The sequence below is a fragment of the Cetorhinus maximus genome, chromosome 5 (assembly GCF_964194155.1).
Source record: "Cetorhinus maximus chromosome 5, sCetMax3.hap1.1, whole genome shotgun sequence".
Classification (NCBI taxonomy): domain Eukaryota; kingdom Metazoa; phylum Chordata; class Chondrichthyes; order Lamniformes; family Cetorhinidae; genus Cetorhinus; species Cetorhinus maximus.
Window position 1 is genome coordinate 50,104,962 of NC_135883.1, and position 13,256 is coordinate 50,118,217.

Genomic DNA, 13,256 nt, shown 5'->3' on the forward strand with positions numbered 1-13,256 from the left:
CATACTCTAATTTTGTAAGGATTCCATTCCATTCTCTCAGATTCCTTGTCTCTGTCGCACATGCTCTGATGATACAGCTTTCCACACCAGTGCTTCTGGCATGTCTGTTTCCTTAGCCAAGAATTCCCCCTCACTGTGGTGACAGGGCCCTCAACCATGTCTGACCCATTTCCTGCACTTCTGCCTTCACCCCTTCTCCTTCCTCACAGAACCATGATAGGGTTCCCCATGCCCTCACCTTCCACCTCACCATCCTCTGTATTCAGCAGATTGTCCTCTGCTATTTTCGCCCACCTCCAGCGTGATGCCACCAATAAACAACTTCCCCCTCCCTTCCCTTTTCAGCATTCTGAAGCGACCACTCCTCAGTCACCCCCAAAGCCTTTTCTACAGCACAGGAGATGTAACACCTGTCCTTTTTCCTCATCCTTTCTTATCATCCAAGGCCCCAAATGCTCCTTCCAGGTGAAGCAGCGATTTACTTGTACTTTTTTCAATTTACTATATTGTATGTGCTGCTCATGACACAGCCTCCTCTGCACTGAGAAGACCAAAAGCAGATTGGGTGACCACTTCACGGAATGCCCCCATTCAGACCCTGAGCTTCTGGCCGCTTATCATTTTAATTCTCCACTTGCAATTTGCATTGAGTTCATCCATGTAAATCTGATTTTTTTACAGAACGATGATAAAGTCGACACTTCATTCAAGCCAAAGAGAAGTTTCTTTGCTGCCAGAGACTTGTACATGTACCGACATGGCTACCCAGTAAGTGGCCATCTTACTGTTCGCTGGATTGCGCTGTACACCATATGGGTTCTGTGTAAACATGTCAGTGTTGTTATTGCAAACCAATTCTGTCCCTTAGCACTCACCCCCCACCTCTGCCCATGGGGACTGGGTCATCTGATGGGCACTATGTAGGAAATATATCAAGGTCTTCGAGAGGGTACAAAAGAGATTTACTCCAATGATACCAGAGATATGGGACTGCAATTCTGTGGAGAGACTAGAGATGCTGGAATTGTTACAGTTAAGGGGAGATTTAATAAAGGTGTTGAAATTCATGAGATAGACTAAATGAAGAGAAACTGTTTTCACTAGCTGGAGGGTTGGTAACAGGATGGCACATATTGAAGATAATTGGCAAAAAGCCAGAGGGAAGATGATTTTTTTTTTAATGCAATAAGTTGTTCTGATCTGGAATGCACTGCCTGAAAGAGTGGTGGAAACAAATTTGATCATAACTTTCAAAAGGGACTTGGGTAAATAATTATCAAACAGGGCTATGGGAAAATAGCAGAAGAATGGGATGAATTGATAGTTCTGTCAAAGATGAGCCTAAAGGTGACCTCGTGTGCTGCATCATTCTCTGATTTGGGTGTGTAGTCTGATACAGTATTGGTGCGTTGTTTGTTTGTGGGGAGCATTGTAATTGAGCATTTTTCGATGTGACACGTCCATGAGCCACTATACTGAAAGGCAGAACATGACACATGGCATGTTCCATGGCTTATTCCCAACTCCTCCGGCCCCTTTCTGTAGCCCAGGATGCTGACTGTACCATTCCTAGCTGAGAGTTGGGACCTCAGCATATACCAGCGATTGAACCCTGAATTTCTGGGTTTGAATAGCACCCCCAGACAGAGTCTGGCAAAAGTCACTTCTTTCTTTGCAACCAATGTGAGAGCGGAAGAGGCATCAGACGTGTAAATTGTCACAGAGGATTGGAAAGAAGCTAGTGTGACATCTTTAATCAAGAAGATGAGATAAACAGGCTAACTATAGACCAGTTAGTCCAACTTTAGTTGTGGGCAGAGACTGAGGTAACAAAAGGGTTAATTAGGGGTTTAAGGCCTACTTCTCCTAATTCGTATGTTCATATGTAAGTTGTATTTTAACAAATTTTATAGAACTTTTTGAATTAGTGACCAATTGCATGGACTAAGTGATTGCACTGGATATGGGGTATATGGATTTTTCAAAGGTGTTTGGCAGGTTCATTCACAGCTACAAGTTTAGGTTTAAGAAGTTGGTGTTGTTCTGCTTAGAGCAAAGGAGATTGAGGGGAGATTTGTTAGAGATGTACAAGATTGACAGGTTTGGATAAGGTAGACAAAGAAAAGCTATTCCCATTATCTGATGCTATAAGGATACCTTGTATCTTGGGCAACAGATGCAGAGGGAATGTGAGGAGGAACTATTTTACACAGTGAGTGGTAATGACCTGGAACTCGCTGCCCACAAGGGTGGTGGAAGCGGAAGCAAACAATGATTTCAAAAGGAAATTGGATGGGCATAAAGTGGAAGAGTAAAGCTGTATATTCTGCAAACCACAGTTAGACCACACTGTGTGCAACTATCTTCACTGTAGCAGAGGAGACTAAGAGAAGATTTAAGAGTTTTTTTTTAAGGTCATGAATATTTTGACATGCAGAATGCTTTGGTTGAAGCAGAGAAATTGGAAAAATATTTGAAATAAAAGAATGTAGAGAGAACAGGGCAGTCAGATTGTGTGTCAGGACTAGACTCTCTGGTGTGATAGCTACTTATGTCTGGGATATAAAGAATGGTCCCATTAGAGGTCAGAGAGCACCTGATGCTCTTCCAACTAGATTTCAGCATCCGCCGATTCCGTCAAGAGAGAAGAGGAGGAAATTAGTGACCGGAATCTTTCCCCAGACTGTGCATCTTCCCTCTGCCTCTCCAGTCACCTGCTAATAAATACTGGAGCGGTTCTGGGCTCATTAAGTGGCTGTGTGTGGGCATGGTGGAGTGTGGATGTTCAGTTCATGTGGGTGTGAGGGAGGTGTGGCGGGGGGTGTTGGTGTTTCTGGGTACAATACCGGCTCCTGTCACTTTGGGTTGACGCTCTGGTGGCCTGCACTATTATATCACCTCTAGCACGTACTTTCTGCTTTTACAGAGGACAGTGATGGATCAAGTACAATTTAAATGTGTGGCAGTAGCTGTCATGGAGCAGGAGAGTTGTGTGTATGTTTAACTTGTTTGTGATTTATACTCAGGCAAAATCACGAGAAACCAAACTCTTCAGCACTTATGCCAATCTCAAGTTTTATACACAGGAAATTGCCTTGAAACCAGACGGTAAGTGGAGAGCTCTGCAGATAGCAGCTCTGGAAAGCATCAGACTGATTTGTCAGTTAACTCATGCCCTTATCAGACTTCTCTTCAACACTCTCACCACTCTGAGTAAAGAAGTTTCTCCTGACTTCCCTGTAAGATTTATTAGTGACTTATCTTATATTTATGGCCCTTAGTTTTGGACTGCGCACAACCAGAGACATCCTGTCTATGATTACTGTATCAAACCCTTTCATCATCTTAAAGGCTTGAAATTAGTTGCCATTCAACTTTCTCTTCCTAGATAAAAGATCCCTAGCCTGTTCAAGTTTTCCTGATGGTCATATCTAATAATCCCTCAGAATATTTTTGTTGTGTTTTGCTTATTTTTCAATGCGTGGTCCCGATAAGTATTTTAGCACTGTCACATGCGGGGTATCTTAAAGGAGCCAGTTTGCGAACGGTCTGCGTAGCACCGTAACAAATGCTGTGCTTAGAGGGAACATTGGCTATAACCTTATAATTCTGGTATCATCCTTGTAAATCTTTATTGTGCCTTCCCCAGTGCCTCTCATAATCCTATCATAGATAGTTAAATATTGTTTGTTTATATATATATATATATTTTGTGTATAGGTGTTTATATCGATGAGATCCTAACCAAGTGGAAAGGAGATTATGACAAGCTAGAACACAACCACACCTATATTCAATGGTTGGCTTCATCTTTTTGACTCTTGCTATGTAATTGTTTGAGTTTTTCCCTCACTTTGCATGCAATTTGTAACTAATGTTTTGCATTAATAAACTAGGTTGTTCCCACTGCGAGAACCAGGCCTGAATTGGCATGCTGAAGAACTGACTGCAGAAGAGATTAAGGTAAATTCAAGCGTGTTGACCTGGTTTGAATGTACTGTCTCTCCTTTTCCTCGTCCTTGTTTTTCACTTCTGCCCCTTCCTTTCCTGAGCTGCTCATTCTTGTTCAGATGGACACCGGCCACCCATTGCACTAACACTTTTATGTTGGAAGGATCAGAGTGCCGTTCAACTGAGAGAGCATTACAGCCCAGCCCAATCCTGGTCCTCATCCAACATCTAAATAAGCCCACTTTCCAGCAGAAATGATTGCGATCAGGACTGGGACTTCCTCTGTGTCTCATTCCATTGTCCCAGCAATACCAAAACAGCATCCTCATATACACCATCACTCAAATGATCCAACTCAATACAAAGCCAGGGATTAAAGTCAGCCTTCTCCAGTTTGTATGACTGAGTGCCACATTGTGTATTTCCCTGAGGCATTAGCAGAGCCTGAAAGTACCGTTATTTCAGGAATTAAATATCCACGCACTTTATCACATAAAACATCTATTCTCATTCTCTCTCTCTCTCACACACACACATACACTCACACACACACGTAGACACACATACACACGTAGACACATGCACATGTGCAGACGTACAGGGAACAGAAGGCAGCCTAGTTCAGTGTCTGAGGTGCCAATTCCTTAATGTTCCAGCCTGTTAAATCTGACTTTGAACCCTGTGGGCAGTGCAGGAACTCTGCACATTGGCAACGGGTCATTGATGGGTCACACCGCCAACTTCTAGTTGGCAGTGAGTGTGTTGTTAATAGAGTGCATTTTGGCAGGTGTGGTGTAAAATGTGTGTACGGTGGCATGGAGTGCAGTGACTAATCATAGAATGATACAGCACAAAGGAATCCATTTAGCCCATCTTCCCTGTGCTGGCTTGTTGAAAGAGCTATCCAATTAGTTCCACCCCTCAGCTCTATTCCACCTACTCCTACAAATGTTTCCAATTCAGGTATTTATCCAGAACCCTTTTAAAAGTTTCTTTTGAATCTGCTTCTACTGTCCTTTCAGGCAGTGCCTTCGACATCACAACAACTCACTGCGTAAAAATGTTTCCTATATGTCACCTCTGGATCCAAACCATTTGCCCCTCTCAAATCTCTTAACATTCTCCCCTCAGAGGAGAACAACCACATCTTCTTTCATCACTCCATTTAACTGAAGTCCCCCCTGCCTGGTGGTATTCCCATAAATCTCCTCTGCACCCTCTCCAAAACCTTGACGTCCTTCCTGAAGCATGATGCTCAGAACCAAACACAGTACTCCAGCTGAGACCTTACTAATGTTTTATAAAGGTTTAGCATAACTCATTTTTTGAACTCCCTCTACTTATTAAGTCAAACACCCCAAATGTTGTTGTTTTAAAGCCCTCTCAACTTGTCCTGTAAAGCTTTGTGTACATACACCCCCAGGTCTCTCTGTTTCTACACCCCCTTTAAAATTGTACCATTTCATTTTATACCCTCTTTCCTGATTCTTGCAGCCAAAATGAATCACTTCACACTTCTCTGCATGAAATTTCATCAGTCATGTGTCTGCCCATTTCACGATTCTGTTATTACCCTCCTCGCCCTTTTTTACCCTCCTCGCCCTTTTTTACCCTCCTCGCAATTTACTACATTTCTGAGTTGCATGTCATCTGCAAACTTTGAAATTATACCCTGTATACATAACTTCAGACCATTGATATATATTAAACAGAAAGATTTTATCTTCCAGAAGGTTTAATTTAATTTAAAGGGGTAAGTCATGGCAGGGGAGCTCAAAGCCGTGGTGTGCTCCTCCTGCTCTATGTGGGAGGCCAGGAACATTTCCAGTGCCCGGGGCCAGCATGTGTGTGGGAAGTGTCTCCAGCTGCAGCTCCTGGTAGCCCATGTTTTGGAGCTGGAGTGGCAGCTGGTGACACTGTGGAACACATGCGAGGTGGAGAGTATCGTGGATGGCATGTACAGAGAGGTGGTCACACCGCAGGCTAAGAGCCCACAGGCATAAAAGGGAATGGGTGACCACCAGGCAGCGCAAGAGGGCTAGGCAGGCAGTGCAGGAATCTCCTGTGGCTATTCCCCTGCAAAACAGATATGCCACTTTGGATACTGTTGAGGGGAATGGCCTCTCAGTGAAAAGCAGCAACAGCCAAATTTGTTGCACCACAGTTGGCTCTGCTGAATAAGGGAGGAGTAAAAAGTATGGGAATGCAATAGTTATAGGGGATTCAATTGTAAGATAGGTGTTTCTGTGGCTGCAAACGAGACTCCAACATGGTATGTTGCTTCCCTGGTGCTAGGGTCAAGGATGTCTCAGAGCGGCTACAGGACATTCAGAAGGGGGAGGGTGAACAGCCAGCGGTCGTGGTACACATTGGAACAAACGGCATAAGTAAAAAAAGGGATGAGGTCCTAAAAGCAGAATATAGGGAGTTAGGAAGTAAGTTGAAAAGTAGGACCTCAAAGGTAGTGATCTTAGGATTACTACCAGTGCCATGTGCTAGTTAGAGTAGAAATAGGATATATCGGATGAATACGTGTCTGAAGAGATGGTGTGAGGGGGAGGGTTTCAGGTTCCTGGGACATTGGGACCGGTGCTGGGGGAGGTGAAACCAGTACAAACTGGACGGGTTACGCCTGGGCAGGACTGGGGCTGATGTCCTAGGGGGAATATTTGCTAGAGTGGTTGGGGAGGGTTTAAACTAAAATGGCAGGGGGTTAGGAACCTATGCAAGGAGTCAGAGGAGGGGGAATCAAGGACAAGAACAAAAGACAGAAAGGGGAACGAGAAAAGTGATAGGCAGAGAAATCAAGGGCAAGAATCAAACAGGGTCTCAGTGAAAAATAGTGGGAACAGGACAAGTAATGTTAAAAAGACAAGCCTTAAGGCTTTGTGCCTTAATGCGAGGAGCATTCGCAATAAGGTGGATGAATTAACCGCGCCAATGGATGTAAACAGGTATGATAAAGTCGGGATTACGGAGACATGGCTGCAGGGTAACCAGGGATGGGAACTGAACATCCAGGGGTATTCAGTATTTAGGAAGGACAGACAAAAAGGAAAAGGCGGTGGAGTTGCATTGCTGGTTAAAGAGGAAATTAACGCAAGAGTGAGGAAAGATATTAGCTCCGACAATGTAGAATCTGTATGGGTAGAACTGAGAAACGCTAAGGGGCAAAAAACGTTAGTGGTATATAGACCCCCAAACTGTAGTGGTGATGTTGGGAATGACATTAAGCAGGAAATTAGAGACGCATGCAATAAAGGAACATCTGTAATTATGGGTGACTTTAATCTGCATTTAGACTGGGCAAATCAAATTAGTAACAATACCGTAGAAGAGGCATTCCTGGAATGTATACGGGATGGTTTTCTGGACCAAGACGTTGAGGAATCAACTAGAGAACTAGAGAACCAACTAGACTGGGTATTGTGTAATGAGAAAGGAATAATTGCAATCTAGTTGTGCGAGGCCCCTTGGGGATGAGCGACCATAATATGATATAATTCTTCATCAAGATGGAGAGTGATGTGGTTGATTCTGAGACTAGGGTTCTGAATCTTAATAAAGGAAACTATGATGGTAAGAGGCGCGAGTTGGCTATAATGGATTGGGAAACGTTACTTAAAGGGATGACGGTGGATAGGCAATGGCAAACATTCAAAGAGCGCATGGGTGAACTGTAACAATTGTTTATTCCTAAACAAAAACAGAATTACCTGGAAAAACTCAGCAGGTCTGGCAGCATCGGCGGAGAAGAAAAGAGTCGACGTTTCGAGTCCACATGACCCTTCAACAGAACTGAGTATAGTTAGGAGAGGGGTGAAATATAAGCTGGTTTAAGGTGGGGGGCGGGGGGAGAGAAGTTGAGGGTGGGGTGGTTGTAGGGACAAGCAAGCAGTGATAGGAGCAGATAATCAAAAGATGTCACAGACAAAAGGATCAAAGAGGTGTTGAAGGTGGTGATATTGTCTAAGAAAATGTGCTAATTAAGAATGGATGGCAGGCCACCTTCAACACCTCTTTGATCCTTTTGTCTGTGAAACCTTTTGATTATCTGCTCCTATCACTGCTTGCTTGTCCCTACAACCACCCCACCCTCAACTTCTCTCCCCCCGCCCCCCACCTTAAACCAGCTTATATTTCACCCCCCTCCTAACTATACTCAGTTCTGTTGAAGGGTCATGTGGACTCGAAATGTCGACTCTTTTCTTCTCCACCGATGCTGCCAGACCTGCTGAGTTTTTTCAGGTAATTCTGTTTTTGTTTTGGATTTCCAGCATCCGCAGTAGTTTTTTGTTTTTATATCTAATTGTTTATTCCTGTCTGGCTAATTAGAGATAGTATTAGATCCAAGGAAGAGGCATACAAATTGGCTAAAAAAAAACAGACCTGAGGATTGGGAGCAGTTTAGAATTCAGCAAAGGAGGACCAGGAGATTGATTAAGAAGGGGAAAATAGTGTACGAGAGTAAACCTGTGGAGAACATAAAAACTGACTAAGAGTTTCTATAGGTATGTGAAAAGAGAAAGATTGGTGAAGACAAATGTAGGTCCCTTACAGTCAGAAAGGGGGAATTTATAATGGGGAACAAAGAAGTGGCTGACCAACGAAATACATGCTTTGGTTCTGTCTTCACAAAAGACACAAATAACATACGAGAAATGTTGGGGAACACAGGGTTTAGCGAGAGGGAAGAACTGAAAGAAATCAATATTAGTAGGGAAATGGTGTTGGGGAAATTGATGGGATTGAAGGCCAATAAATCCCCAGGGCCTGATAATCTACATCCTAGAGTACTTAAGGAAGTGGATGCATTGGTGGTCATCTTCCGAGATTCTATAGGTTCTGGAACAGTTCCTACAGATTGGAGGGTAGCTAATGTTTTAGGCTTTTTGGAGCAGCTTGTGGTGGAGCCCATTAGGGAACAGGCAATTCTAGATTTATTGATGTGTAATGAGGCAGATTTGATAAGGGAGCTTAAGGTGAAGGAACACTTAGGAGGAAGTGACCATAATATGATAGAATTTACCCTGCAATTTGAGATGAAAATGCTGGAATCAGACGTAACGGTATTACAGTTGAATAAAGGCAACTACAGAGGCATGAGGGAGGAGCTGGCCAGAATTCACTGGGAAATGAGCCTAGCAGGAAAGACAGTGGAACGGCAATGGCAGGAGTTTCTGGGAGTAATTTGGGAGACACAGCAAAAATTCATCCCTAGGAAGAAGAAGCATACTAAAGGGAGGACGAGGCAACCATGGCTGACAAGGGAAGTCAGGGACAGCATAAAAGCTAAAGAGAAAGCATACAATGCGGCGAAGAGCAGTGGGAAACCAGGGGATTGGGAAGCCTACAAAGACCAACAAAGGACAACTAAAAAATAAATAAGGAGGGAGAAGATTAAATATGAGGGTAAACTAGCCAGTAATATAAAAGAAGATTGCAAGAGTTTTTTAGATATATAAAGGGTAAGAGAGAGGCAAAAGTGGACATTGGGCCGCTGGAAAATGACGCTGGAGAAGTAGTAGTGGGGAACAAAGAAATGGCGGAGGAACTGAATAGGTACTTTGCGTCAGTCTTCACAGTGGAAGACACGAGTGACATCCCCAAATTTCAAGAGAGTCGGGGGGCAGAGGTGAGTATGGTGGCCATTACCAAGGAGAAGGTGCTAGGAAAACTGAAAGGTCTGAAGGTGGATAAATCAACTGGACCAGATGGATTACACCCCAGAGTTCTGAAGGAGATAGCTGAAGAGATAGTGGAGGTGTTAGTGGCGATCTTTCAGGAATCACTGGAGTCAGGGAGGGTCCCAGAGGACTGGAAAATCGCTAATGTAACCCCCCTGTTTAAGAAGGGAGTGAGGCAAAAGACGGGAAATTACAGGTTACGAGGATGTAACTAGTAGAGTTGATGAGGGGGAGCCAGTGGATGTGGTTTATTTGGACTTTCAGAAGGCTTTCGACAAAGTTCCACATAAGAGATTAGCGTGTCAAATTAAAGCGCATGAGATTGGGGGTAGTGTATTGAGATGGATAGAAAACTGGTTGGTAGACAGGAAACAAAGAGTAGGATTAAACGGGCCTTTTTCTGAATGGCAGGCAGTGACTAGTGGGGTACTGCAGGGATCGGTGCAGGGACCCCAGCTATTCACAATATATATTAATGATTTGGATGAGGGAATAAATGTAATATCTCCAAATTTGCAGATGACACAAAGCTGGATGGAAGGGTGAACTATGAGGAGGATGCAGAGATGCTTCAGTGTGATTTGGACAAGCTGAGTGAGTGGGCAAATGCATGGCAGATGTAGTATAATGTGGATAAATGTGAGGTTTTCCACTTTGATGGCAAAAACAGGAAGGCAGATTATTATCTGAATGGCTATAAATTGAGAGAAGGGAAATGTGCAACGAGACCTGGGTGTTCTTGTACACCAGTCACTGAAGGTAAGCATGCAGGTGCAGCAGGCGGTAAAGGCGGCAAATGGTATGTTGGCCTTCATAGCCAGAGGATTCGAGTACAGGAGCAGGGATGTCTTGCTGCAATTATACAGGGCCTTGATGAGACCACACCTGGAATATTGTGTGCAGTTTTGGTCTCCTTATCTGAGGAAGGATGTTCTTGCAATAGAGGGAGCGCATCGAAGATTTACCAGACTGATTCCTAGGATGGCGGGACTGACATGAGGAAAGATTGAGTTGATTAGGAATTTATTCACTGGATTTCAGAAGAATGAGGGGGGGATCTCATAGAAACCTATAAAATTCTAACAGGACTAGGCAGGCTAGATGCAGGAAGGATGTTCCTGATGGTGGGGGAGTCCAGAACCAGGGGTCGCAGTCTGAGGATATGTGGTAGACCATTTAGGACTGAGATGAGGAGAAATTTCTTCACCCAGAGAGTGGTGAGCCTGTGGAATTCGCTACCACAGAAAGTAGTTGAGGCCAAAACATTGTATGTTTTCAAGAAGGAGTTAGATATAGCTCTTGGGGCAAAAGGGATATGGGGAGAAAGCAGAAGCAAGCTATTGAGTTGGATGATCAGCCATGATCATGATGTATGGCGGAGCAGGCTCGAAGGGCTGAATGGCCTACTCCTGCTCCTATTTTCTATGTTTCTATGTAGAACAATGGCTCTTTAGTAATCCCTTGGAAATGTCTCGTCTCCATCCGTCTGTAAGCCAATCGTTCATCACCATGGTCTGCTTCCTGTCTCTTCACCAAATTTGTATCCATGCTACCACTGTCCCCTTAATCCCATTGACTTTAATTTTGTGAACAATCGTATTATATGGTACTTGCTGGGGAGGCGATGGCGCAGTGGCATTGTGGCTGGACTAGTAATCCAGAGACCCATGGTAATGCTCTGGGGACCTGGGTTTGAATCCCGCCATGGCAGATGGTGGAATTTGAACTTAATAAAAAGAAAGCCATTGTCAATTGTCGTAAAAACCCATCTAGTTCTCTAATGCTCTTTAGTGAAGGAAATCTGTGTAGCCTACATGTGACTCCAGACCCACAATGGGCTGACTCTTAAATGCCCTCTGAAATGGCCTAGCAAGCCACTCAGTTGTAACAAACCACTAAAACGTCTCCAAGGAATGAAACCGGACAGATCACCAGGCATTGACCTGGGCACCGGAAACGACAACAGCAATCCCAGCCCTGTCGACCCTGCAAAGTCCTCCTTACTATCATCTGGGGCCAGTGCCAAAATTGGGAGAGCTGCCTCACAGACGAGTCAAGCAACAGCCTGACATAGTCATACTCTCAGAATTATACCTTACAGATAATGTCCCAGTCAGCACCATCACCATCCCTGGGTATGTCCTGTCCCACCGGCAGGACAGACCCAGCAGAGGTGGCGGCACAGTGGTATACAGTCGGGAGGGAGTTGCCCTGGGAGTCCTCAACATCGCCTCCAGACCCCCTGAAGTCTCATGGCATCAGGTCAAACATAGGCAAGGAAACATCCTGCTGATTACCACGTACTGCCCTCCTTCAGCTGATGAATCAGTGCTCCTCCATGTCGAACACCAGTTGGAGGAAGCACTGAGGGTGGCAAGGATGCGGAATGTACTTTGGGTGAGGAACTTCAATGTCCACCGCCAAGAGTGACTCGGTAGCACCAGTACTGACCGAGCTGGCCGAGTCTTAAATAACATAGCTGCTAGACTGGGTCCGTGGCAGGTGTTGAGGGAACCAACAAGAGGGAAAAACTTAGTTGACACTATCCTCACCAACCTGCCTGCTGCAGCTGCATCTCTCCATGACAGTATCGGTAGGAGTGACCACCGCACAGTTGTTGTAGAGACAAAGTCCTGCCTTAACATTGAGGATACCCTCCATCGTGTTGTGTGGCACTACCACCATGATAAATGGGATAGATTTTGAACAGATCTAACAACTCAAGACTTGGTATCCATGGGCTATCAGCAGCAGCAGAATTGCACTCGAACACAATCTGTACCCTCATGGTCTGGCATATTCCCCACTCTACCATTACCTTCAAGCCAGAGGATCAACCCTGGTTCAATGAAGGGTGCAGGAGGGCATGCCAGGAGCAGTGCCAGGCATACCTAAAAATGGGGTGAAGCTATAACACAGGGCTACTTACGTACCAAACAGCATAAGCAGCAAGTGATAGACAAAGCTAAGTGATCCCACAGCCAACAGATCAGATGTAAGCTCTGCTGTCCTGCCACATCCAGTCGTGAATGGTGGTGGACAATTAAACAACTCCTTGGAGGAGAAGGCTTCACAAACGCCCCCATCCTTAATGATGAAGGAGCACAGCACATCAGTGCAAAAGATAAGGCTGAATCATTTGCTACAATCTCCAGCCAGAAGTGCCGAGTGGATGATCCATCTCTGCCTCCTCCGGAGGTCTCCAGCATCACAGATGCCAGTGTCCAGCCAATTCAATTCACTGCACGTGATATCAAGAAATGGCTGAAGGCACTGGATACTGCAATGGCAATTGGCCCTGACAATATCCCAGCAATAGTACTGAAGACTTGTGCTCCAGATCCTGCCACGCCCCTTGCCAAGCTGTTCCAGTACAGCTACAACACTGGCATCTACCTGGTTATGTGGATAATTGCCCAGGTATGTCCTGTACACAAAAAGCAGGACAAATCCAACCTGGCCAATTACTGTCCCATCAGTCTACTCTCGATATCGGTAAAGTAATGGAAGGGGTCATCAACAGTGCTATCAAGCGGCACTTCCTTAGCAATAACCTGCTCACTGATGCCCAGTTTGGGTTCTGCCAGGGCCACTCAGTTCCTGACCTCATTATAGCCG

The 13,256-nt window shown here is 44.7% G+C and overlaps 1 protein-coding gene across 1 annotated transcript in view; it reads left to right on the forward strand.

Annotated features, from left to right (window-relative positions):
• ogfrl1 (opioid growth factor receptor-like 1) overlaps positions 1 to 13,256 on the forward strand; it is a 66,007-nt gene that overhangs the window by 42,526 nt on the left and 10,225 nt on the right. Inside the window, exons 2-5 of the mRNA XM_078541860.1 lie at positions 682 to 768; positions 3,027 to 3,108; positions 3,721 to 3,799; positions 3,897 to 3,963. Of these exons, the coding sequence (XP_078397986.1) occupies positions 682 to 768; positions 3,027 to 3,108; positions 3,721 to 3,799; positions 3,897 to 3,963 (315 nt within the window). The remainder of the gene's footprint in view (positions 1 to 681; positions 769 to 3,026; positions 3,109 to 3,720; positions 3,800 to 3,896; positions 3,964 to 13,256) is intronic.